The sequence below is a fragment of the Taudactylus pleione genome, unplaced genomic scaffold, assembly GCF_031769625.1.
Source record: "Taudactylus pleione unplaced genomic scaffold, aTauple2 ptg000016l, whole genome shotgun sequence".
NCBI classification, from domain to species: domain Eukaryota; kingdom Metazoa; phylum Chordata; class Amphibia; order Anura; family Myobatrachidae; genus Taudactylus; species Taudactylus pleione.
In genome coordinates, this window is record NW_028284418.1 from 29683160 (window position 1) to 29711129 (window position 27970).

The following is a 27970-nucleotide window of genomic DNA, read 5'->3' on the forward strand; positions in this document are numbered from 1 at the left end:
TTCCCCAATATCTACTAATTTGGTTTAACTATCTTGGTCTGGAAATGAGGATACATATCCAAATATTCCGAAATACAGATTTTTTTTTTAGCATGACTGAGATAGTGACACCTTTGCTTTTTGATGGTTCAATGTACATAGACCTTGTTTAATGCACAAATTATTAAAAATATTGCATACAATTGCCTTCAGGCTTGTGTAAAAGGTGTATATGAAACATAAATTAATTTCATGTATGTACACAAACTTTGTTTGAGCCACAAAATTATTGAAAATATTGTATAAAATGACCTGCAGGCTTTGTGTATAAGGTGTATATAGAACGTAAAAGCATACTGTGCTTAGACTTGGGTCCCTTTACCAAGATTTTTCATTATATTGTGCAAATATTCCAAAATACGGAATATTCCGATATCCAAAATACACCTGGGCTCAAGCATTTTAGATATGGGAGACTCAACCTGTATTTATTTACTCAAATAAGTGAGATTTTTGGAGGGTTGTGTTTGGATCTTTTCAAGGTCAATATGTCAGCCTGCTGCAAACCTTGCACAGTATGACACAATCTCTCTGTGTCTCGGAGTCGGACTGCCTACTAACACGAGAATATAATCTAGATACTTCTATCAGGTTCACAACTAAAGTTGAAAGGACTTTTGAAAATGTCTTTGAAGAGACCTATTTGGAAGGTATCTGAATTGGAGAATATCCTGTCCAGCAAAACAGAAGGACGCCTGAGCATAAGGAGAAAAGCATTTGGCAGGTTAATTTAGACCAATCTGATTTATTTTTGTATCATTTTTATATTAGGTAAAGCATAAAAAGAGAACACAAAATAAACATACAGTGCTTCAGGAAAAAGCATCTTGAACGATGAACAAAAACAGCAAAATAAACAAAATACTACAACATTTATGATGACATTTTCCAAATGAATAAAAAAACACTTTAATATAATAAAAGTTAAGTTTTAACATGTTAATTTGTAAGTTTGCACAGCATTCTTCACTTATTGGTTAAATATGTTTTAGAATATAAACATAGTACAAGTGTAGCCATAAATATACAGTAGGGATAAGGAAGTGAAGTACTCCAGCCATTGTATGAGGCCAGTCTTAGTTTTTTTTATAATCCTCAAAAAGTGTAATGGATATAGATAAATTGTTACTCAGGCTGTAGTAACTATATTATGAGTAGGTGGGAAGAGTAAAGAGTCAAAAGGATTATGCCAGTCAAGTGGGGAGTATAATGCAAGTCACATGGCTCTCATAATGTTGGGCTTGAAGAAATGCCATTTGGAAAGGGCCAGTGATGTTATGTTTCTCTATCATGAGCCAAAAAGTAATAGGCTTTTTAGAAAAAGTGTCAAAGAACTGGCCTACATAAATCAACCACATCTTGTCCAATAATGTATAAGGGTAGGTTGCCCTGCCATACAGAAAAGACAAATTACCAGAGAAAAGGAGATAAGACTAGTAATAATAAGGGTTTAATCCATGTTTAATTCTCAACATGTGCCAAGATATTAGCAAAGACACTAGTATTTCTAACCAATTTGATTACTACTACAGCGATTACAATTTCCAAGGATCGCATTAACATATCTTACTTTAATGGATTTGTTCAGGTATATTAGATCCAAAACAAGTCTGAGACACCTGATACTTTCTTCACCAAAAATATTGGTGAATGGCATCCCTGAAGCTCTTCTCTCTGATATAGGGGATTCACTTACTGATGCTCACATTTTGAAGTAGGATTTCTCTTTTTAGTAATTGAAGCCATAATCTCTGACATCCAACAGACAGGTGTAAATGGATGAATTCTAAAAAAAACTCTGGAGTCCCGTCTCAAGAAGGCAGCCTTCGTTCTGTATTCATAAGGAAAATACGTTCTTTGGTGGGAGCCTCTCATATACAGAGCCGTAAGTAGACTTTTTGGTGCCCTGTGCCAGAGAGAGCATCATTGATGGCCCCCCCCATTTTAAAATAGAGACAGGATAGTGCCCCTGTAAAAGGGCCATGGCCTCATGGTGAAGGGCCAGGGAAGAGATAGGGGAGGCCAGGAGATGCTGGGGATAAAGGAAGAGAAAGCTACAAGTGAGAATGATAATAAACAAAAAAAATTGACAGGCCCAAACAGCGCCCCCTAACCTGTGATGCCCTGTGCCATGGCACTGGTCGCACTGCCCTAGTTACGGCCCTGCTCATATATCCTCCTCCCAGGTGATAAGACATCATTTCTATGGCTGTATCCTGTAAAATGTTCCTAAAAAGTCTAAAACATTCATATACTCCTATCACACAGAGAAAAACTCCTAAAGGGACCAGCTAGCCTAAATAGGGTGCAGGAACAGTTTCTACTACATGTACAACTGGCATATTTCTGCTTGCAACTGAAAGCCATTGTATTAAATAGAAAGAACTGAAAACGACAATATTGGAAAATGCTGGGTGTCTGGAATGATTGAAAATGCCAGAACACGCTGTAGGGAAAGCCAATAAGGAGGCATACTCCTCTCTAACAATATATTGAATCTGTAGGTCACTATAGGGAATTTAAAGATAATTGTATTTCTGACTAACACCACAGACTTTAAACCAGGAGATGTTGGACCTGGCTGAGTACAGTCACAGGAACATCGGCCACTTAACAGAAAAATGAAAAACATCATCCGTATGCAGGAGAGTCTAAGCAAATGTAGAGAGAAACAAGAATGCTTAAACTCGGGATGTTAATTTGCCCTGCTGAGATTGGGGACTGAGCCTGTGCACCTGTGCATAAAGCCATAAGGTGGCCACGAAAGATATTTTCAGCAGCCCGTGTACCGGCATGCTTTATGTGTTGTTAAAAAGCTTGCTGTGATATTTTAAAAAGTTTCCAAAGTCTGTTAGCGACCATCAGCTCTGAATGATCACATGAGATTAGTGTCGCTTTGCAAAACAGCCCGCATTAAGAGCACATTCCAGTAATGCCCAAGGCATTCCAGCAGGAATTACTAGACATAGAGGAAAGGGCACAGTTCTACTGTTGCATTTGTTTCTTTGAAGAATGGCGTGTGTGTTAGTAACCAGACATTGCAGAAAGACTGTTACTATTGAGATGTCACAGTGCAACCTGCAGTCAGAATATAGGCAGGTGTACATGCTTTGCTTGTCATCTATTTAGCACAGCTATGCGGAGAATTAACAATAATGGGGATTAGCGCTACAATAATGGGGTTCAGTAGCCACAGCAAGTAATGTGTGGTGAGGCACATAACGAGTAAGCAGTTAGTCTGTGCGCAGTTGTCGGACAAAGGGGGGGTGACAATGGGCCTGACTCAGAGACGTACGTTAATGCAAATGCATTTGCGCATCAAGTGCTAAAATATGCTAATGCATCAGCCGGCAGAATTTGTACTGAGACACCCTCTGGAGTCCTCATAGCTGCCCACAACTGCATACACAAATGCAGCATTGATCGTAGATCCTAAAAACATTGACATCTCGAGTGAGTCTATGGTCACTAAGAATGGCCACGGTAACTGAGACACTGGAGCTTTGTTCTCTGCATGCGGGATCGCAGATGCTGGCTAGTACACACCTAGGAAACAGCCCCGGCACTCCTGCAGTTCGCCTGGAACTCCCTGTTTCCACCCACAAAATGATCTCTTCCTGTCAATCAATTGCGAGTGAACCCTCACAGCGAGCTCGATCACAATTAATTTGCGTGAAAATCGGCATAACGTTCAACTCTGATTCAGGCCCAATGAGTTTTACTATGACGCATCTAGGGACATTACAGGATCATTGTTTGCGCATGTGAGGTGCACTCCTCTCAATGGTACACTATTTTGTACATTTGTCCATTATGACTGGTCACCATTATTAAGTATTTTATCTATGTCGACATTATGACTGTCAATATTTTGTTGTCCACTTTATTATTATTATTAGTTATTTATATTGCGCACACATATTCCGCATCGCTTTACAGAGAATATTTAGCCAGTCACATCAGCCCCTGCCCCAGCGGAGCTTACAATCTATATTCCCTATCACATGCTCACACACATACAGTACACTATGGTTAATTTTTGTTGGGAGCCAATTAAGCTACCAGTATATTTTTGGATGGTGGGAGGAAACCAAAGCAACCACCTGGAGGAAACCCACGCAAGCACAAGGAGAATATACAAACTCCACACAGTTAGGGCCGAAGTGGGAATCGGAACCATGACCTCAGTGCTGTGAGGCAGTAATGCTAACCATTACACCATCTGTGCTGCACCTTATGCTTTTTTCTATAATTGAAATGTTGCCATTTTGACTGTGTCTACATTTTAACTGTCGACATTTCAACCTGTCTACATTAAATTATTGTCTACATTATGTCCATGTCTACATTATGTCCCTTTTGACATTTTGACTGTCTACATGGACATATAATCCATGTCAACATTTTGGTTGTCTAAATAATGTACCTGTCTAAATTTTGAGTAATATATAGCATCCACATTAAGGCTGTTACTCAGGCTGTAGGTACAATGTTATGTTACATGACAGGTACTTTACCTTGATGGTTTAAAGTATAAATCTAGCCCTGATTTATCTCTGCAATCACAGTGTTTATTTGAATATTTGAGTTTACTATGATTTGGAGATGTTGCATTGCGTTATTTGATTAAAATAATTGCAGGCTGTAACCATAGCCCACAGTAGAACAATGCTGCCTAGAGAATAATTACACAGTTTAAAACTGCTTGACCATAATGAAAGTAATCACACAGTACACATCATTCCAAATGTGAACCATTACTTATTCCTTTAGTAATTTATTTATTTTCTATGCTTAGTTAATTTAAAACCTTACAGAAATCTATCATTTTACAAAAACAAACTCATACTTTTTGGTAACAAGTCATAACACAACAAGGGAGCTCCACCAGTCATCATATATGTTATTAGATAATTACAGTGTTTATTCAGACCTGGCAAATGTTATCAGCTTTGAGATGCGATCCTTACCAAAGGTGTAAGCTGGGTACACACTGACAGGGGATATAGTTATGAAACCGGCTCTCAATACCGTCATCGGAACCCGACAAGGGACTTAAGATAGGGGGTTAGGGTTAGGCACTAGGGGGGAGGTTAGGGTTAGGCACCACTAAGAGAGGGTTAGGGTTAGGGGGGGATAGGGGTAGGGATAGAGTACTTACCTGCCCTGTCGGTATCTTCTCCCTTCAGGCTGCCGGCGTCGGGATATGAACCGTCGGCTATTTAGCTCCTGGAACTTCATACCCATTCACACATACTGTAGATATATCGGCCGTTCCACTGAATGGCCAATATATCTATAGTACTTCAGCAGATGTGTATACCAGATATGTCTGTGAACGACGTCATTCACAGACATACCGGATCGACCCTGCAGCATAGCAGATGGCCGCTATATCTTAAAGATATGTCAGTCATCTGCTGGTGTGTATGGTCGACCCGTCACTTACCGGAGAAGAGCTGTATGTGTAAACATACAGTATACAGCCCTTCAGTCCCAAATGGCTCGGGACATTGCATTTTTTTGTTTTTAATTCCTGGGATGCTGCTGCACAAGAGGACCAACCTGCATCTAGGGGTAGGTGAGAATGAATTAATCCAACCCCTGGGATGCTACTGGAGAAGAGGACTGGACAACAGGGACAAGGTGAGTATAGTGTGAGTGTACAGTATGTAATTAACTTTATACGGTGTGTATCATACTTGCCAACTATTAGCTCCCTCCTTCTGGAGGCTTGCCTGCCTTTCCGGGGGGGGGGGGGCAGGAGCGGCACCAGATTTTCAGGAGGTTCCCGGCCGAATCGGGAGGGTAGGCAAGTATGGTGTGTGTCCTGTCTTTATTTTAAAAAAATTTTTTACAGTGAGGGCTATTTCACACACGTCGGTTTTCACCGTCCAGCAAAAAACTGTCCAAAGCAGGCTGTTTCTTTGCCGGCAATCAGTTCTTTGACATGCAATGGCTTTGAGACATTTTTAATGTTGTGGTTAGTTATCTTAATTTAGTAGGCATGTGCAGCAGTAGCAGGATGGTGTTGTGGGCGGGTACAAGCTCTGAAAAGCCGGTCTGGCAGGATAATATATACAAAGATCACATAATATGCTGGCACAGATATATTGACGATCTGTTTTTCATATGGAATGGTAATCAATCTGACTTGGAAAAATTCACCAAAAACATGAATGAGAACAACCTAGGCTCAGAGTTCACCACCACAACTTGCAAAACAAAGGCAGTTTTCCTAGAACTAGAAATAAATGTAGAAAATAATGAAATCACCACAAAGACCTTCACCAAGGAAGTTGATGGAGACAATATACTACCATATAGTAGCAACCATCATAGAAAATGGCTTAATAACATTCCTGGAGGACAGTGTAGAAGGATTAAAAGAAACTGTACCAGTCAAAAAACCTTCGAAGAACAAAGTCAAAATCTGAAACAGAAATTCCTCAAAAAAGGTTATAAAGAACACCTCCTGGAAGAAGAATTAAAGAAAACAACAGCAACAAAAAGAACAGATATGATTAAATACACAGAAAAACATAATACCAATGACCTCCAACTAGCTTTCATCACACAATTCAACTCCAATCATAACTTTATAGAAGCCACACTGAGAAAAAACTGACACATACTCAAGTTGGATGAGGACCTTAAATCTATTACTCCAGAAAGGCCAAAAATTATCTACAAACATGCAAAAAATTTAAAGCAAGAACTGACATCCAGCTTCATCTAAAAAAAACACCGCAACAACAACAACACAAAAGAGACGAAAGGCTTTCATAAATGCCTGAAATGTGTGGGATGTAAAATAACAGGACAAAGAACCACCAAGCCAACTTTGGAATTTAATTCAAATCAAACAGAAAAAGCATACTAAATAAAACAACCAATCACGTGCGGCACAGAAGGGGTAATCTACCTTCTTGAATACCTGTGTGGCCTACAGTGTGTAGGCCAGACAAAAAGAAAAATGAAAAATCCGCCTGGCAGAACATATCTACAACACTAAAAAGGGTCTCAATACACACAGCGGATCCCAATACTTTGCAGAATACCATGGAAAGGATCCCAGTGGAATAAAATTCACAGCAATACAAAAGGTCACCCCCCATTGGAGAGGAGAAGATCTGGTGACTGAACTAAAGAAAAATTAAACAAGATGGATATTTGAACTAAGATCATTAAAACCCAAGGGCCTCAACATCGATATAGAACTAAATGTTTTCCTATAAAATTTCTGAGCACACTGAATCATCTTATCTCTTCTGCCTTATCTCAGTCTTTAACAAAATTTGACTAAGATCGTACCTTTTATATGTCAAAAATTCCAAAATCTGCACCGCAACTGATGAATTCTTTTTATATCTTCCCAGTGGAATCTTCAAATTTACCTATTATTCTTTATTTTATCCCAACCGGATTCCCAACAATACATTAACCAATTTTCAATATACCTGCCATATTCAAATATATACTATGAGCATTATGTATACATTTAACACATAATTTATATACACATCAATTTTTCCATTGCAATGCTGAACACTTTTAATAAGCACATAAAGTGTGCTTGCCGCCTTTTTTATTAGAGAAAACAACAACATCCGGCAAAGAACTTTTTAATCAAACCGTTTTAATCAAAATGTAAATAAAGTTTTATCTGAGCACTGCCTATAAATATGGACCATAAACAGGAAAGGGTATCCTTGACAAAGTGCCTGCCAGCACGAAACGCGTTGGTTACTGGGATCCGAGACATCCGCTGAAACCGGAAGTACCGCGCTACACCACTTCTGGTACTCCGAACAAGTGCCGGCGGGAGAGAGAAGAAAGCTGCAACACAGAGGATGTGACTACTGCCAGGAGACAGGTAGGATTAGGGAAAGTTAGTGAGTAACTTACCTGCACCTCCACGGGCACATTCCATCTACACCTCCCACCTCCGGGTCCCGACACCTTGCTCAAAAGGATCCATAAACATTATTTTTGTTTATTAAAACAAAGCTCTACTATATTTTTTTTAAGTACTTTTATGTGTTTTCAACATTGCATACACTCATTACAAGCGCTCCATATAAACTTATTGCTATCTTCTTCTCTAATGGAGCAGCTATAATTTACTTAACGTGGAGCACATATCCTCTCATTGTGCTTCACTGATTTGCAGTGACAGCACGGACATGGCACAGCAGCCATCCTTGTCAGTGCATATTCCTGGCTGTAACACGGCAACCGTGCCATGTCCATGACTTCTGAAAGGACCCAATCGTTTACATAAATTTACTACATGGCAAAAGAAACAGCAGTTTTTTTGCCGGCCAGTGAAAATCGTTGTGTGTGAAATAGCCCTGAGGGTACCGGTGCCAGTAGAACTAAGGGCAGGCACGCTGGCACCTGTAGTCCCACTGTTATCACTATTACTCCTGCACCCACTGCCCAGGGGTCCAGGGAAGAGCCCCAGGCTTCAGCCCAGGCCTGGGGTGCTCAGGAGAGAGAGGACCCTTTTATTGGTCACCACCTCCCCTAAGATCTCCAGCCTGGGCTTACTAGTTTGAGGTGTTAATACTTTGTCCGGGAGACCCTGTCAAAGGGTCCCCTGGCTGCAGCATTACAACCCAGATAGTGGAGCCCAGTGCTGGTTTTAAAAATATAGGGAATCTCACACCACTTTTTCCCCAATATTTTTAAACCAGGACTGGCTCACAGAGCCCAGTGCTGGTTCATTATGTACAGGGGACTCCTACACATTTTGTCAAACTGATTTTTTGAACCAGGACTGGCTCACAGTGCACGGGGATGATTATGCTTTTGAGGGGGGACCCCACGTCATTTATTTTTTTATTTTATCCCTTTCTTTGCTTTATTACAGGCAGAAACATACACGATCACACTGATCTGTGTATGTTTCAGATAAACATGCTGATCATTAGGGGATCTATTTAAAACTTCTATTTTTGGGCCGAGTTTAGCTGATTTACACCCGTGATTGCGATCACGATTCTTTGTAAATTCCAGTGATGTATTCCTGTCTATGCAAAGTACTTGTGAGTTTGGCCAATTGTGTACTTATTTCTATTTGTGTTTTGCACCTGTGTTTCTCTTTAGGAGTTTTCAGAGTTTTAAAAAATGGCCAAACACACCCGTGATTGACATCTCAACCAGACACAATTCTTAGTAAATTTATCCCTAAGAGAGGTAGTGATGGACACATAAAAACAATGTAAATTGAGGTGATCTGTTCTCTTTCATTTCCATTCTAAGTGATATAGAGTAACAATGTCTCTAATTTCACACCATATATCTGCTTTCCAGCATCCCTAATGCTGGCCATACACTCTGCAATTATCGGGACGATCCGCCCGATATCGGCGGATCGCTGCGATAATTGCAGCGTGTATGCGGGCGACCGAGGGTTAAATATTGCTCGGTCGGGCATGCAGGATTGTCCAGCATGCCCGTCCGATGCGATATTTACCCGGGAAACTGTCGGCCGCATCGGGCAGTGTATGCCCAGCGCGGCCGACAGACAGACATTTCCTGTGTTCCTTCCTACGGAAGGAACAGGGAAATGTCTCCTCCCCCGGGGGCGGAGCGCGGATGTCGGGCTATACACTGTGAGATTTCTCTCACAGTGTATGCCGGCGACATCTGCGGCTGGCAGGCAGCCAGATAAAATGTCTGTCGGTCTGACAGACATTTTATCTGGCAGTGTATGCCCAGCATAAGTAATATGATATTTTCTTGTAATGTTCTTACACCTTTTAATGTATGAAAGAAGGAAATTCACATCAATTATATATTCTGTTATGGTAAAATGGTTTTATGATTCCCATAGAGAGTTGTAACACTCTGCTACCTAAATTACATCTTGAGAGCTTCTATGTTTTCACAGTCACGTATATATCTGGCTGTTACATCAGGAACCAATTAGTGCTGCTCCCTCACCACTGTCCATTCACACCGCATCCAACAGACATGTTAAAACTCTGTATTCGGATTACATTCCTCACACTCTCTTGATGTGTCAAAGAAAGTTGTATTTATTTCAACTTTTTCCTTTAATATTATGTATGCAAATTTGTGATACTTTAGAGTCTTTGGGTCGGTGCAGTGTTGATGTACGCCCGTTTGCAGAGTGTATCTTGTGGAGTGTAGGCAATGCAGAGTGTATGTAATTCAGTCGCATCCGTGTGACATCAGAAGAGGAACTAGGTAGTACTGGGCATTCTCACATAGACTAAGTTCAGAGAAAGTGTGTTGATGGAATTGAGGGCTATGCAGAGTTGGACGGAAATGTACGCCTGTTTCCCGGATTATCATTTGCACATGATTTAGAGCTGGTGTGCACTGATGATGATGATGATGACGGCTACTAAACTTAAGGTGCGTACACACTGGGCGATAAAGTGGACGTCGTCCACTTTATCGTCCATTTTTAAGCCCAAAAAGATGAACGATAACGACGACGCGCGTTCCCGCGGGTCGTTCGTCATCATCGTTCATCGGGCTGACATGCAGGCCAACCTGACGATCTCGTCAGGTTGCTGCATGTCGGGGAATGGGGGAGAGAGCCCGGCGCTGAACGATATCGTTAATGATATCGTTCAGCGGCTGTGCTCAATGTCATAAACGACATTGAGCACAGCCTGCCGGGGACACACTACACGATATCGCTCAGGGAGCATATCGTCTAGTGTGTATGCACCTTAAGGGACAGATTGAATTGTGTTTGGAAGACGCCAGAAGACAGATTCTGTTTACAGCCTATGGAGGTGCAAGCAGAATCAGCCTAGGGTAACAAGCAGATAAATGTTCCATGGGAGCTGCCAGTGGCACTCTGCATTGAATTGAATCTGACCATAAGTGCAGCAATAAGGGAGTAATAAGGGCCAACTTGTGTGCCATTCTGCATTAGCCACTATCATTTAAATGTTAAAATAAATAATATAAGAAATTCTTCATAACTTTTAAATACGAAGTAGATAATCTATACATTTTTCTGCAACCTCAATTTTGGTTGGGGGCACAAGGATCTTAATACTTGTATGATGATTACAAAAGTCTGAGGATTATGCCACTAGTAACAGCTGGGCTGTATTCCAGTGTCTCATTTAATAGCTCAGTATGTACTATGACATGTAGTGTTCTTATAAGGACCCCCTTGGAGCTACAATATGAATCCATTAATATTCCTGTCATGTGTTGTGCTTCATTTTACATCTAGCACATTTTGTGTTGGAAATTGCAATTTAAATGTTCTACACTGGGGAATGGTATTTAGTGTCTCATACATTACTCCAAGATGTATTCATTAAGGAGGCTCACACATCTTAAGGATGCTCAAGGTGGGCATGCATATGTGCATTTAAGGAAATCACTTTTAATACCCTAATTATTTCCAAATGATTCCCTGAGGATTTTCTATACTGTATGTGCATAAAAAATGCTGAAAAAATAGAAATAGAGATGGAAATTTATAGGTGATGGTGATGACCATCAATGTTTATTTTACAATGGAATTAAATATTACATTTGAAGGCAGCATTGCGATGTTCGCTGCGATTGACTATTGATCACTATAGTGAGTGTAGTGGAGCACTACACCCACCCTTTGGTGACAGTGACCCACACTGCGGGACGCCGCACAGCTCATTTACCAGTATTAATATGGATATAAAAATCAACAGTATAGGTTCCTGTCATAGTTTTTATCATTTCTGCAGTAATACTACGTAGCATTTATTCTAGCACCATGCACCTGTCACAACCCATGCAGGTTCTCTATCCTGCCAGGGATGTTGCTTTCTGCTCTGGTGCTTCTAGCACACTCAGCTGATGTAACAAACTGCTGAGATTAAGCAGTATGGGCCTCATTTATCAATGAGTTTTATCACTCACAAGGATTGATAAAACTTGTTGCGTATGATAATAGTGCTCCAGCCAATCAGCTCCTAACTGTTTTCTGTTTGAAAAATGACAGTTGAGAGCTGATTGGCTGGAGCACCATCTATCATATGCAACGAGTTTTATCACTCGTTGCATATGATAAAACTCGTTGATAAATAGGCCCCTTTGTGTGTTATAAGCAACAGAGCAGATAGTGATACCTCCGGCAGGAAAGAGGGACTGCATGGGTTTTAACAGGTGCAGGGTGCTAGAGTGAACACTAAATACTATATTACTGGAGAATCACTTATCTGTAGCCTTTACTTTCCTAATATAACCAGAAAATATTTCTAGTGATGCATGGGCTCACATATTTCTAAAAAACTTTTAAAAATCCTCTAATTTCTTGTAAAATTCTTTTAAATATAATGTACAACTTAAACTTGAGGAATATTTTACTGTAAAACTGCAGCCAGCAAGGACATTGTCTATGTTATCTGATAGATAAATACACTGGCTTCTTCTAAAATGAAGGGAAAATTATTCTCAATAGTACATTTTTCTCTGCAGGCGAAAGAGCCTTCATCATTCAGTTTCACGAGATAACTCAGAGGTCAACCAGCTGAGAGAGCTCGTATCCAGATTTTCCAGCACCTCCCCTTTCCGTTACCTGGATGTTATCACAACACTTGGGACCGGAGGATTCGGGCGTGTTGAGCTGGTAAATTTGTTTCTGTACTTAGATGTGTAGATATAAACTCACTTTAAAAGGGGTAAATAAATCAATGTTCCATTGTGATAACAATTATGTGCTTTAGTTTTATGGCAATATTAATCAATGTGTCTTTAACACAACACTGACCGATGAAAAATATAAAATATAAACATTATTTGACAATATCGCGCTTTAAAGAACAAAATGCTAAATTCACGTTTTACTCTAGAAAAAGACAGAAGTTCAATTTCTTTCCAAAACATTTTGAAGGTCATTTGAGAATATTTATATTTGTCCCAAAACCTGAGGATAATTATGCCTCTGCCAAGTTTCAACTTTAGTTTGTACTAATGTATTATTATGTGTAGTCTTGTGTGACGCCTTTAATATGTCCCATTTGCCTACATCATTCAATAGGAAAACATGATCAATGTAAAAAATATATTTGTTTGTCTATTGATTGTTTAGTAGCTTGAATCTAATGCAAAAGGGCGATGACCTAACATAATAGTAATCCAAGTGCAACTAGATGGTCATGGGTGGTTTAGACTCTGCATATATGCTGCAACTAATGCCATGAAGGATAACCCACATGACCTTGAAACAATCCATGTGGACCTGCCATAAGAAGCCATAGCTTGGAGACGTCTAACACACTTCTATTATTAAAAATGATAACATGATTTATTCCTTGCTCACAAAGTAGCAACCTGTTTTCATCACAACAGCCTTGATGCTTATAACAGATTTGTATTGAACGTATACTAGCTGTAACACCATCATTTTTTATTATCTTTCTAAAGTTGTGCCCCAGAATGATCAGCATGTGTTCTAATAACCCAATCTCTAAAGATTGTGATAGAGTGCACGCTACAACTGTCATGCCAAATCTATTATTTGCTGCTAGAAGCAGGGGGAGACCAGACTAATTGCATTATAGTTTGTGTCGCCGAGCCTGTGCAATTGTGATAGAGTGGCCTCTTTAATTTCTACGGGTGGTGGAAGTAAATAGGTGTTTGGTACAAAAAGCAGAGAGCTATAATATTCAGTGTGAGTATTGGATTCGGCCCTGCCTTCGCTATATCAGGGCGTTGGGATCTGCACGATTGCTGCCTTGACCAGTGTGATACAGTTTGGAGAATTCAATTCCTGTCGCTCACCATAGACAGTGCAAACTCAGGGATACCTACTGTGGTCCCTGACACAATCTCTGAGGAACGACATTAGTAGTCAGGAAACAGTAGAGACGGGCATGCTCTAGTTATATTCAGCAGTCAAAACTATCTTGCAGAAGCATTCTGAAAGATGGGAGTTAACAGCATCTGGAGAATAATATAATAATTAACTGTGATCTAACTGAACATCATATAGTTGCTAATTAGACACCTGAATAGTCCATGTACTGTCACCAATACAAAAATGAAAAATACTCATGTACTTTTCAGGTAAAACTAAAGGATGAAGATATGACCTTTGCTCTAAAGTGCATTAAGAAGAAACATATTGTAGACACACACCAACAAGAACATGTGTACTGGGAGAAGAACATATTGCAGCAGATCAACTGTCCTTTTATCATCAGGTAAGAAGACTGATATACATCTGGTGTGTGGGGGGGGGGGGAGAAACTAATTTGTTACAGCAGGTGGTACTTGTTTTATGCTGGTGTAAAACTAAAGAATGCAGCAGTGGAGATCTGTCCAATCGTTTTTATAATAACCGTGTTTATTTATTTATTTATTTTATTTATTTATTAACAGTTTCTTATATAGCGCAGCATATTCCGTTGCGCTTTACAATTGGAAACATTGATAGAACAACACAGGGTAATAACAGACAGACATAGAGGTAAGAGGGCCCTGCTTGCAAGCTTACAATCTATAGGGAAACAGGCATTGATACACAAGGATAGGTGCTATATATATTGCAATTTGGTCTGGCCAGAATGCAGAGTTTCTTGGTGGGCTGCATGATCCAGTCACACAGGAATGTCGGCAAAATGTCAGGAGTATGTGAAAGAAAGACAATATGTGAGGTTATGTGTGAACTGTGAGAGGGGATGTGATAAGACATGGAAGCTATGAAGGTTATGTGGTCGGTTCTGGAATCTGATAAGCTTGTCTGAAGAGGTGAGTTTTCAGGGAACGCTTGAAGGATTGAAGAGTAGAGGTAAGTCTTATTGTGTGTGGTAAGGCATTCCATAGAGTGGGTGCAGCCCGAAGAAAGTCCTGTAACCGTAAATGGGAGCAAGTAATGCGTGGGGATGAGAGACGCAGTTCTTGTGCTGAGCGGAGAGGTCGGGTTGGGAGATATTTTGAGATGAGTGAAGAGATGTATGTTGGTGTAATTCGGTTAATGGCCTTATGTGTAAGTAACAGTATTTTGTATTGAATACGGTAGAAAACCGGCAACCAATGGAGGGACTGACAGAGCGGGGCAGCAGACGATGAACGTTTGGCAAGGAAGATAAGCCTCGCAGCTGCATTCATAATGGATTGTAATGGCGATAGCCTGTTTTTGGGAAGACCAGTAAGGAGACTATTGCAATAGTCAATGCGGGAAATAATGAGTGCATGGATTAGAGTTTTTGCAGTGTCTTGTGTGAGATATGGTCGAATTTTGTATATGTTTTTTAGATGTATGTAACATGATTTTGAGACAGATTGAATGTGGGGAACAAAGGACAATTCAGAATCAAGGATGACACCAAGGCAGCGAGCTTGTGGGGTGGGGTGGATTGTTGAGTTATCAACAGTGATAAAGAGATCAGATTGGTAACTGTTATTGGCCGGTGGAAATATAATTAATTCTGTTTTAGAAATATTAAGTTTCAGGTAGCGAGATGACATCCAAGATGAAATGGCAGAAATACATTCAGTGACACGGACCAATACAGATGGTGATAAATCTGGAGAGGATAGGTAGATTTGAGTATCATCCGCATACAGATGGTACTGAAATCCAAAAGAGCGGAATAGTTTGCCAAGAGAGGTGGTATAGATTGAGAATAGCAAAGGACCTAAGACAGAGCCTTGCGGTACTCCAACTGATAGAGGTAGCGAAGAGGAGGCAGAATCAGAAAAACGAACAGAAAAAGAGCGATCAGATAGGTAGGAAGAGAACCAAGAAAGGGCTGTGTCCTTAAGACCTAGGGATTGTAATGTTTGTACGAGAAGAGAGTGGTCAACAGTGTCAGAAGCAGCAGAGAGATCTAGAAGAATTAGAAGTGAGTAATGGCCTTTAGCCTTGGCAGTGACCAAATCATTTACTACCTTAGTCAGTGCTGTCTCTGTGGAGTGCTGGGAACGGAAGCCAGACTGAAGTGGGTCCAATAAGTTGTGGGTGTTAAGAAAGTGTGTGAGGCGGGTGTAGACAAGTCTCTCCAGTAGCTTGGAGGGGCATGGGAGCTGGGAGATAGGACGGTAATTAGAGAGAGTGTTAGGGTCAGAATTTTGTTTTTTCAGAATGGGAGTAATCACTGCATGCTTGAACAGTGATGGAAAGATGCCAGTAGAAAGAGAGAGATTACAGATTTTAGTTAGGGTTGGGATGAGCATAGGAGACAGAGCTTTACTAATTTGTGAGGGTATAGGATCTAGAGGAGAGGTAATAGAGTAGGAGGATGAGAAGAGTGTAGATACTTCATCTTCATTTGTGGGGTCAAATGAAGAGAATGTGCCAGAGGGTTCAGGTAGGGAATTGAGTAGGTCACTAGCTGAGGAAGAGAATAACATTTCATTTCGGATATTATCAATCTTGTCCTTGAAATAGGAAGCAAGATCTTGTGCACAGATAGTAGCAGGTGGCTTGGGTGAGGGAGGGGTAAGAAGCAGTTTAAATGTATTAAAAAGTCGCTTGGGGTTAGAGGCTTGAGCAGAGATTAGAGATTGGAAATATATTTGCTTGGCAGTGTCCAGAGCAGTACGATAAGAGTTGTAGATAGACTTATATGTGAGGAAGTCACTTGGAGTGCGAGACTTTCGCCACTGACGTTCTACTGTATAGGCTTGCTATATCATCCCTTTCATTCGGGACACATGGAGTACACAGGTTCTGTGGCTGATTAATTCAGGTGAAATGCAGATTTGAAGTCAGACAGCCACAGAACCTGCGTAGTTCGTATGTGTCCCGAATTAAAGGAATGATATGGGAAGCCTATTTATGTAGAGACATTTCCAGTTTATCAGTTTAAAATGTTCTTCAATTGTAGAGGCGAGTGGATGAAGGTGTTATGTTACGTTTAGTAGAAACTGATATATTTACAGTAAAAGATAAATTATTAGAATTTAAGCATTGATTGGACATAGCACTTTCATCCACAAAACATGTCAGTAAATAGTAACAATGTTATGTTAAATGTTGGTAGTCTATGATCCCTAGGTCATAACACCGTCATCCATTAAATAAAGGAATTTTTTTCAGGTATAGCACATAGAGGTTTTACTGCTAGTAATAGTAATATACTGCCCACATATGGATATCCTATAAACAGATGGAACAGAATGGAAATATATGTTTGTAATGACTGAAAACTAATGTCTATATTTGGTTGACCGTTGTCCCCATATTTTACGCACCGATGTACCATGGGTGGTGTGTTTTACATGAGCACAGCTAAGTCCCCTTCAGCACATACTGTATACTGGCATAACTGGGTTCTTCCTAAACTCTGTGGCCCATAACCACCACATGCAGTAGTTCCACCACTGCATGGTGCACTTTTTCTACACTTTCCTCCATATTAGAGTACCTGTTTCCTACACACAGTGAAGGCTGACATTTTATGGGCTGGACCAGCATGTAGCTTAGAGGCTCACTAGCTGCCCATGTCTCAGTGTTGTCACTGGTTCCCATTGAATTAGGAAGCTGCATTCTCATGAATATTCAGTCAAAAATGGCTGCCTCTGCACTGTGAACAAAAGGTACGCTTTAAAAAAAGATACAGGAGGAGATGTATCAAACCTTGGAGAAAGATAAAGTGGAGAGAAAGAAGTACCAACCAATCATCTTCTGTAATTTTTCAAGCACAGCCTGTAAAATGACAGTTAGAAGTTGATTGGTTGGTCATTTATCTCTCTCCAAGGTTTGATACAGCTCCCCCTAAGAGTCAAATGTAATAGCCTGTGATTTGTGGGAACAAGCCCGATTTTGGCAAGATAGTCATTAGATTTAAAGCAGAAATTAGTTTAATGGCAAAACCAGGTTGCCACTTTAAGTCTAGTGACTATCTTGCACCGGTTCCCGCACCCCACTGTCTATTACATTTGGCCCTAATGATTTCACAAAAATAGCAATAAAGACCCAGGGCCATAGGTAGGAGTGTGCTGTGTGCAAGTGATGATGTTGCCCAGGGAAAAAGGCCTGGAATGTCACCTTGCAGACAGGGCTGTCTTAACAGCAGTGCAGGCCCCTGGGCAAAGCAATGCACTTAGGCCCCTATTAAACAATCCTCTACCGGGGGATTGGATGTTATCGGTGGAGGCTGTGCCGGGGGGAGGGGAGGTGTTGGGTATCGGCAGAAAAACAGGTCATTTACAGGAAAAAAACGATGTTTGATCGGTGGTGATAGGTAGACACGGCCCTGCTTGCAGCCTGAAGAGCCGGCTGGTGCATTCTCAGCTTCCTGGTCCAACTCTGCTCCTCTGTGACTCTGTGATGCCATGACAACATACAGTGGGGACGTCCTAGGTGCATTACCTCTCTACAGCACAGACGGCCTGTAATTGTCTTGGGGTCCCCCGGGGGACCAGCCCTTGCATGCATTCTGTGTTTATAATCTCCATTTTTAATAATCTTACAAATGTTATCAACAATTACACTAAACATTTAGCTATCTTTGTGCTGCCCTATTTGTCCATGTGTTTCATAGAGTATGATTTTATGTAGGTGATCGGACAGTTAAGCAACAATGTAACAAAAGTGCTGGAAAATGTTGTTTCCCCAAACACAAGCGTTGTTAGATTATTGAGAGCAGGATCTATTGACTTTCAGCACGTACATATTCTTTTTCAATAGACATCCCTAATAATTGTAATCTGCTACAGTAAATACACAAGACGGCTTGTGAATACCACAGACAGCACGCTGTTACTGACTTGAAACAGGACGTCACTTTGCTAATTTCGTTTCTTGGCAGCTTCATTTCAGTGACAGATGTCAGGCTTGTTCTCCTTGTTTTGTAGGCTCTACAGAACTTTCAGGGATGCCAAGTACGTGTACATGCTCCTGGAGGTGTGTCTCGGAGGGGAACTCTGGAGTATCCTACGTGACACGTGAGTTCATGTTAGAGAGATTATGCCTCAGATACAGATTTTTAATACATAATACTCATTTATGGTATTCTGCTTAGGAGCCCTGCGTTTGATTGCTAATTATTTATGGTACTAATGATGCAATTTAATTATCACAGATATCATATAATGGATAATTATCACAGAGAAACACTGATACTTTTACTGGGCACCCCTGTAGGGGTGCAAGGTTAATGGAGCACTGTTGTACCTGCAATGCATCATGGGCATAGCTTTTAATTGTATTGCTCTCTTTCTGGGTGATTAATTTAAATGTGATGACTACGTTGGCACGGTAACATCATATTTTTCCCTTGCATTCCCTAATGGTGCGCAGGAAAAAATTGCAATGTTGAACTACGGTAATGGGTAAATATGTGCTCAGCCGAACATCACAGTGATGTATGGCAACACATTGCCCTGAATTGAACTGGTTCCTTTGTGCCTCTCAGCTGTGTCTGTGTAGTGACTGTGGGTCAGAGATGGATGCAAGATCACCTTGGAGCGATTTTTTGTCACTGCACATGCATTAAAGTTGCTCTGCACAATCGCAGCAATGGATTAGTGATGGCAGTCAGCGATTGGGGAGGTAACGGGGGTGGTTAGAAAAACGCAGGCGTGTCAGGACCATTTTCTGGGCGTGCTCTATTCAGGCTCTGAAAATTTGTCTAGAGCTTCAGAGGCCCCAGCGTGGTTGGAGAGCAGCTCTGTCTCGGACAGCATAAGCTTACTCAGAAGTTCAATGTGCGACTGATGTGTAACCAATGTTTCCCACTTTTGTGCATGAGCGGCGGATGTCAGACACTGGAATTGGGGTCTCAGTTTACAAGACAGCAGCTAAGTTATTAGCATATTTTTGCAAGTCTGCTGTGTACAGAATCGCATTCAGGGTTTGTGTCTTTCTCTGAATCAGGCCTTGTGTGCTCTGAGACAGCCAATAGTATAGGCCAATTATAGATAGATGAAGCTTTAAAGTAAGGCTTTGGGTATGAAAAAAAATAAGCACATGACATTTTATTGTTTTGAATGTGGGCCCATGATTTACCTCTGCTCTGGTGCGCCGTCAAAGCACCCTACTAAGTCCCTGCTTGAAATAGGCCTATATGAAATAACTCCATGTTTAAAAAAAAAAAAGTTTATAAAGGTATAACAGGTGCTTAAACAAAATGTGAAGTAATGTGACCCACAATATAATAAATATACTATTATGTAATAAAATATTAACTAAAGATAGTCTATAATGGCAATGAGTCAATATAATTCCTCTACAATCACTCTACTATATAATATTGTTTAAAATGAAAAATGTTATTCTGGACAAAGATCCTTAATAATAAATGCTTGAAATAAGAATCAGAACTGCCACATTTAACCTCTGCTGTGCTGTAATTAAAATTCACCCACAAACAGCAGTGAGGCAGCGCCCGTGTTGTAGAATGAAAGTTTGGAATTTCCAAAGTCATAACTTAGAATTTAAGCATTCCCAATATACTGTATCAGAGTACTACTGAATAGCAATGGTAAACCACTCATTCTTTTTATAATAATATATTCTTATTAAGTACCTGAAGAGGTTGGACTCGGGATGCCGTCGCTCAGGATCCCGGAGGTCAGAATCCTGATGCCGGCATCCCGACAGGGTTAGGATACCCTCCCCGCAGCCTAAACCTAACCCTCCCTAAACCTAAACACCCCCGCAGCCTAAACCTAACCCTCCTGTCAGAATCCCGACAGACAGGCAGGATTTAAGCTACATCCTACCTGAAGCACCAGCTAAGTCACCATTGTACATCTCTTTCTGCTGATAAATAAACTTATTTTCGAAGGCTCATTAAAAGCCTGTAAGAAGTGTTTTTCTGTCAGTGTTCATGTAATATATATAGTTTGTATTAAGAAAATTGCTCTTAATGCAAAGTAGTATCTACTGAAAGACTACAAGTGTTATTTTGTCTGGTGTTTTATTATCTGCTAAATATTTCCAAACTAATCAATATTAAATGTTAAAGAACCACAATATTAGAGAAGTTGCTGTCAAACATTGTAAGACTAAAAATATGATCAAAAGTAAGCATTAATCTGTTGTTGTGTGTACAGAGATAACTATAAGGCTTTCATGTCCTGTCATGTGTTTGTAAACAAGAGATTGTTAAGAATAATCTTTGATCTCAGGGCATGTTTCATATTATGTTATAATAACAATATAGATTAAACTTCTGCTTTTTCTGCTTATTTGATAAAAATGACAGCTGTAGTCACAAATATTCTGAAAACTTTCCTTGACTGGTTCTTGAGGTTGTATATTTATGTTGTTCCAAGTTTTATGCATTCATTACAGTGTGTTACACAGCTTGGTATAAAAGAGTATGACATTAACAGCAGACCTTACTACAGAACTACTCAATGAATGCATTGCATGAAAAACGAATACAAGTAATATATAAGACTTGTAATAAATTACCGTAACTGTTAATGCTGTAAAATTCAGAAATGGATTCTTGGACACTTCTACCTACTCAGAGGGTTTAGAGTTGTATTGATTATTTTTATGTTTTGTTGATGAAGCTGCCCTGTAAAGGGTTAAACTGTTTTGTTTCTATCTCATCCTTTTAAGGACAGCCCATACAATGTACAGCTTTAAGAAATCTGCATCTTGTTTTCACCAAATCCTTTGAGAACATTTTGCTCAGTTCTATACTCATAAAATGATTTATTGCGGGGAAATTCACAAAATCAACATTTTCTATTTATTTTTTTATAAAAAAAAATGACTGTAATAAATTGGTTATAGTGACCTAGGGGCTTATTAATAAAGCTCCAATTAGCCATATTGTCAAAACTATCTGTTTTCAGCGGAGGTAGGTTCTGTTTTGCTATTTTATAAAGGTTATCGAAGACGATTGCTGTCACTGAGTATCGCTGGCGGTAGCCATGTCAGACGGTAGCTAGGTACTACGTCACCTTCCTGCATCCAGTCCACTTCTGATAACATCAGTTTGGCCCCAAATGCTTTAATGGAACCGCAACCCAGCCCTTATGGCAATAAGCCCCTGACCCTGCCCACTACAGTGTTCAACTGCATTTTCCCTCAGGGCATTGCTTTCTAGTAAGACGCATGTTTTTATTTACCAACTCTCACGGAATGTCTGGTAAAGTCATTGTGGAATAACGTGATGCAGTGTCCAGTTCCATTCGCACCTCTCTCATCCCGCACTTAAGGCATGGCTGCCCCATACGGGACTCTCCCAGAGGGTTTTTTTTTTCCTAAGTCGGCAAGTATGTTCCCATGTTGATTCACATGTGAATTACATATGAAATTGAGACGTAATAAATTGCTACTATTTCCTGTAACATGCAAATACAGTACCAGGAGCATTCAGGATTCATTATGACACATCTATACATAAATCTAACTAGATCAGTGGTTGGTCCTCAGGACCCCACACAGGTCACATTTTCCAGGTCTCCTGGCAGGTGCACAGGTGTATTCCTTACTCACTGACACATTTTAAAAGATCCACAGGTGGAGCTAATTAGTTCAGTAATGATTCTGTGAGGAGACCTGGAAAACATGCAGTGTTTGGGGTCTTGAGGACCGAGTTTGAGAACCTGCGAACTAGATTAAGGTGAACATGTTGGAAACAAAAGGTGGAGGCTCATAATGAACCAATTGGCAGCATTCTTACAGAGTTAAAGCCCACGGTGAGGGGCTGGTCCATGGTACACCTCATCCCACTGCTGGGAAATCAGGTGTTTTTATTCAAAACCTAATTATGACTAGTCTGTTAAAAGTTATAATGTTTCTCCATATAATTAAAACAAAGTTTCTTCTGGTTTAATTTGTTGAGAGACATTGTTAAAATTGTACTTACCTGCATGTATTATCATGTATTATCTCCCCAATTACCTAGGCTGCATTTTCAGAGCTCTGCTAAATATACAGCAGGCATTCTGATTACTGTCAGTAAAACAGGGACAGTCTCTATGAAAGCTATTATAAGTTACATCAACTTATAAAATGAACAAAGACAGTTGAAAGCTTTAGGAGGAGCAGGCAGAAGGTCTAAGAACTATTTTATCTTTTTCCACTTACTGTATGTCAAACACAAATTGATTGTCTTCATGTCACAAGTATATGGATGTGAAAGGGGTGTACTTTACTATGAAACAGCTATAAAGGAACATTTACGCCCACCCATCAGGCTGGTAATTAGTAACATACTAAACTCATTGAAGTGAAAATTTAATTGTTTCCTATTTCACTCCTTGCTTTCAAGAATTATTAAATAACATGGTAAAATGTGGAAAACCATGTACTTTATGCCCCCCCCCCCTAAAAAAAAACTGTGGCCCTGATTCAGAGCCGGACGCTCTGACAGAGCGCTCGCTCTGAATCAGGGCCGTCCCTCTTACCTTTTGGAGCGGCCTCCTGGCCGCTCGCATAGCTGTGGGTGACCACCCACAGCTATAGCGAGCGGCCAAAATGATGGTCCCCAAGTTGAATCCAATGAGAATATACACTATATTCTGATATATTCATAAAAACAATATGTACTGTAATATTAAGGTGTCAGTGCTCTAAAACAGTGCAAAGAGGCACAAATATACTTACAGTATCTTATAAATAATTTCACATATCCTGCAGGTGATCATTAGCATTAAAACATCATAGTTGGTAAAGCTTTCAATGCCGTACTTGGGAAAAGGATTATATTTGTTGCCTAGATATAGTTTTCCCACATTTAATGCACATGCATTTGTTTTATGTATTGTGCAATAGTTTTCTAATATACAGTATATGACAAATTAATAAATTTAACTTTCAAAATCAAACAGATGATATATGCCCGATGTTACAAATATTATAATGACGGCACTTAGCATATCAAAGGGTCATGGATAAATGGATTTTACTCCAAGTATTTATACGGAAAAAAGATAGATGCATTTCGTTCTGATATCTCTTCAGGGGCTCTTTTGAAGAAGGGACCGCCAGGTTCTGCATTGGCTGCGTTCTGGAAGCCTTTGACTACTTGCACAATCGGGGAATTGTCTACCGAGACCTCAAACCAGAGAATCTTCTCCTCGATTCTGAAGGATACATCAAGATGGTGGGTTATAAAATGTTTTATTTTAGCCTCCCATGATCAAAATCACTTCACAGTTATAAACCAACTTGCATTACTGATATATTTTGTAACATAGCTACTGCATCATGTAAAGAGCTGAATAAATTCTCAACTTTGGAGGTATGTCCACTCACATGAATTTTTAATGCATTGCTAGGTATTGTGTATGTAGTAATGTTATAGACTTTGTAGTTCTACCTGGCCACCCAGAAAGAAACATGATTAGTTTATCCATGCTGCTCCAAGGCCATGAAATGGCAGTTCGGTTTATAATGAATGGTGTGCATTAAATATGTAAGCTTGGTATAGAAATAGTACATAATAATATTACAGTGCAACAAATTCCAATTTAGATTTGTTGCTTGTATTAGATGATGTGTCAAGCACTGATTTAGTGTTACAAACCTTTCCGTTATAGAGAATCTTTGTGTTTGTTGTCCTTTAGGTAGACTTTGGCTTTGCAAAAAAGATTGGGCCAGGAAAGAAGACGTGGACGTTCTGCGGAACTCCGGAATATGTGGCCCCAGAGATCATCATGAACCGAGGACATGACTTTGGGGCAGATTACTGGTCTCTTGGAATACTCATCTATGAACTATTGACAGGAAGGTGAGGATATGAGTAGTTATTTCATGTTCTGAAAGTAATGATGGCCCTGGGTTTCAATAGTATATGGTTAATATGTTAATTCTACACTACTGGTTTAGCAACAAGGACTAATGTTACTATAATATCAGTAAATGATTGTAGCTGTCCAACTATTGATCAATAGCAAAACCAGAAGGACACAGACTACATAACTCTGAATTAAAGGTTGTCATGTATGGATAAAACAAAATAATCTTTTGATCTTTTTGTGCTATTCGATTGAATAAATCAAGCAAACTTTTACTTGGAGAGTAAGATCATACTTACCCTATTGCTTAGTCCTCTAATCAGTTGTACAGCAGATGACATAAACCCCCATTGTCCATCATGTTACACATACTGGGGTTGCCCCATTCACCCACTTTGATGCCATCTGCTATCACAATCAGGGATTGAGCTTTGGGTTCTGTAGCAAATAATTTATTGAAGGCTTCTTGATGAAGTTGTGGTTATACAGTGATAGGGCAGCCTTCTAGTACCTTGTACTGGAGCTGCAGTGCCTGTTCTGATCTCTATAATTAAATGCATTCAATATGGCACCATATTCATAAAGAGACCAGGCTTCCAGGCATTCTAAAAAATGATGGCCTGGACATGTATTTGGCTTAATAAAAATGGAACATGATTACCCCCAAATGTTTTCACAAAATGACTATAGCCCTGGTAATAACTACTTTCAGGCTCCAGGAGCTGTGACTCATTTAAGAGAATGGCTTCCTTACTATGTACTAGCTGTGAGGTCAAAACAGTCTCTTGACATTCTAGTTTGTGCAGTACTAAACACTATACAGTTGCTGAAAATTCAACAATGTCTGGATTTTGAACTAGGAAATTTGTTTAAAATATTTTTTTATTAAAATAAAATGGATTAGCCAAATAAAATAAAGTTTATAAACAAAAAATGGAAAAATGTGGTGATACAGTAGTTGTATGTTGTGCAGAATCCACTTGGGTGTGAAGCTCCTGATTCAAAGATTTACGGAACTTCAATGTTCACGCAAATCTCCAATATTTTGTGATCTGCGCATGTGCAGGAGCCCAATGCTCATGTGCAGATCTGGTCCTGCTCTGTCAGGTGCAGCGCCCCGAAAGCCATGCCATGATTGATATACTGATGGCGTTTGAGGGTGGCGACGGGAGTCATTTCAGAAAACGGGTGCGTCAGGCTCAGTTTTCTGGGCGTGCTGAAGCCAGTGGCTGCATCCTCACACGCAGCTTCGCTGGTACAGGCAGCATGATTTTGTCAGGCATCCTGAGTAACCTGGGGGTTTACTCAAATGTCCGATGGCCGCCCATTGTTCACGCATCTGTTGCTGCATCTTTGGATGCAGCTATGGGATCACATAAGCGGGCAGTCTTTCAACACAAGACGCCTCCTGCAGCTTTTGCATATTTTAGCACAGCCACTGCGTACAAAAGCGATGGCAGCTGTGATTACGCACACAGTTCTGCTGAGAAAATATGCTAATGTTTGCAACTGCTCAGCCAGCATAGAGACGCCCACTACTGCTTATGTACATCTGTAATGCCTCACAGTCTGGGGTAGCAGTGGCGCCGTTGCTACCCTCCTATTCACTGTGTCCATTAGCGGCTTTACCGGACTACCTAGAGGATCCAGAATTTGTCTGCACTCCTGCTGACTGTGTTTATCAGCGGCTCTACCAGACTGCACAGTGGATCCAGAACTTGTTTGCACTCCCGCCGACGAGCGGTTGAGAGCAAACCTGTGTGAGACCTCTATCAGTGAGTACACAATATCACTTACCGATTCCACATTGCATATTTATGTCCCAAATACGGCATAAAGAGTGGATAAGTCCAATATTTTGGGGAAGCAATCGGGAAGCCGACTGCCTATATACCGGCAGGTGGCTTCCCGACTGTCTTATCCCGGCAAGGGTGAAATGCCGGGCGTCTAGATGTAGACGCCCGCATTTCCCCGACACCGGGAGACTGGCGCCCGGCATCACGATCGTAGTGATGCCGGGCGCCGCGAGCGGACAGCCGCGGGGGCGGAGGGTTAGGTTTAGGGCTCCCGGGGGGGACTTAGGGTTAAGCACCCCCCTGGGAGGGTTAGGGTTAGGCTAGGGGGAGGGAGGGTTAGTGTTAGGCACCCCCGGGGGGACTTAGGGTTAGGCACCCCCCCGGGGGACTTAGGTTTAGGTAGCGGGGAAGGGGGTGGTTAGGGTTAGGCACTTAGAGGGGGGATTAGGGTTAGGCACTTGGGGGGAAGTTAGGGTTAGGCACCCCTAAGGAGGGTTAGGGTTAGGGGGGTTAGGTTAGTGGATACTTACCTATCCACGATCGGGATTTCCAGCGCTGTCGGGCTTCCGCTGCGTCGCACTCTGCTCCTGTCGGGCTGCCACTGACGGGAATGCGGCCGGCGGTATTTCATACCCATTCCAATATTTTGAAGTGTATACTTAAAATTTTGACTGTCATTTGGGACCTTCATGCTCATGTGTGCATTTATTAAGAACGAGGACTGAGTTAACGGAGGATTACTAATCAATCCATACATGTTACTATGTGGTACATTTTTGAAGTTATCCCCTTAAGAAAGGAATCTGGGGAACTATCAGCTATAGAGCTTGAACAGATTATAGCACTGGACTGTATCATCTTTTTTTATATATTATATGTTTATATTTTATTGTTTGATATATGCAATTATATTATATAATAAATCTACTGTTATTATAATTTGTGTGGTTATTTAAACCAGTGCTTCACATCCAACTATGTTTCCTTACTAAGAATGGTTGGAAGCAGTGTCGGCTCCAGGGGTGGGGCTGCAGCACAGTCCAAAATTTAAATAGGGGGGCCACACCAACTGCCCTTCCAAATGCTAGCAAACATCACCGGCCGGGACTCACTAGCAGTTGCTGTGGCTCCCCTTTTTGAATTTTGGACTGTGCTGCAGCCCCACCTCTGGAGCCTCCACTGGTTGGAAGAAATATCTCAACACTGTCATCGATGGCATTACAACATTTGTCTGGAACAAAAATGCTTAATTTGGACAATTGAATCTCTGATCCTTCTACGACTGTACATACAGTACATTTTAATTTAATTCCATATGCAGATCATCTATAACTAGTACCAGACAATACCTTTACACGCAATAAAGCAGACAGGAAGCCATCGCTTTTCATTTACAAGACACACATCCACATATTCAGATGCTCACAGCTAGGGGGATAGAATTAGCTATTAATCAGGTAGGAATTTTATATTTTTTGTTCTAGAAAATAAATCTC

The 27970-nt window shown here is 40.6% G+C and overlaps 1 protein-coding gene across 4 annotated transcripts in view; it reads left to right on the forward strand.

Moving 5' to 3' along the window:
• Positions 1–27970, forward strand: part of LOC148541907 (cGMP-dependent protein kinase 2-like) — a 198963-nt gene that overhangs the window by 126910 nt on the left and 44083 nt on the right. For all 4 annotated transcript variants that reach the window (XM_088473410.1, XM_088473391.1, XM_088473421.1 and 1 more), the window contains exons 11-15: positions 12502–12652; positions 14092–14228; positions 18829–18918; positions 23903–24044; positions 24508–24671. In XM_088473410.1, coding sequence (XP_088329536.1) covers positions 12502–12652; positions 14092–14228; positions 18829–18918; positions 23903–24044; positions 24508–24671 — 684 coding nt within the window. The remainder of the gene's footprint in view (positions 1–12501; positions 12653–14091; positions 14229–18828; positions 18919–23902; positions 24045–24507; positions 24672–27970) is intronic.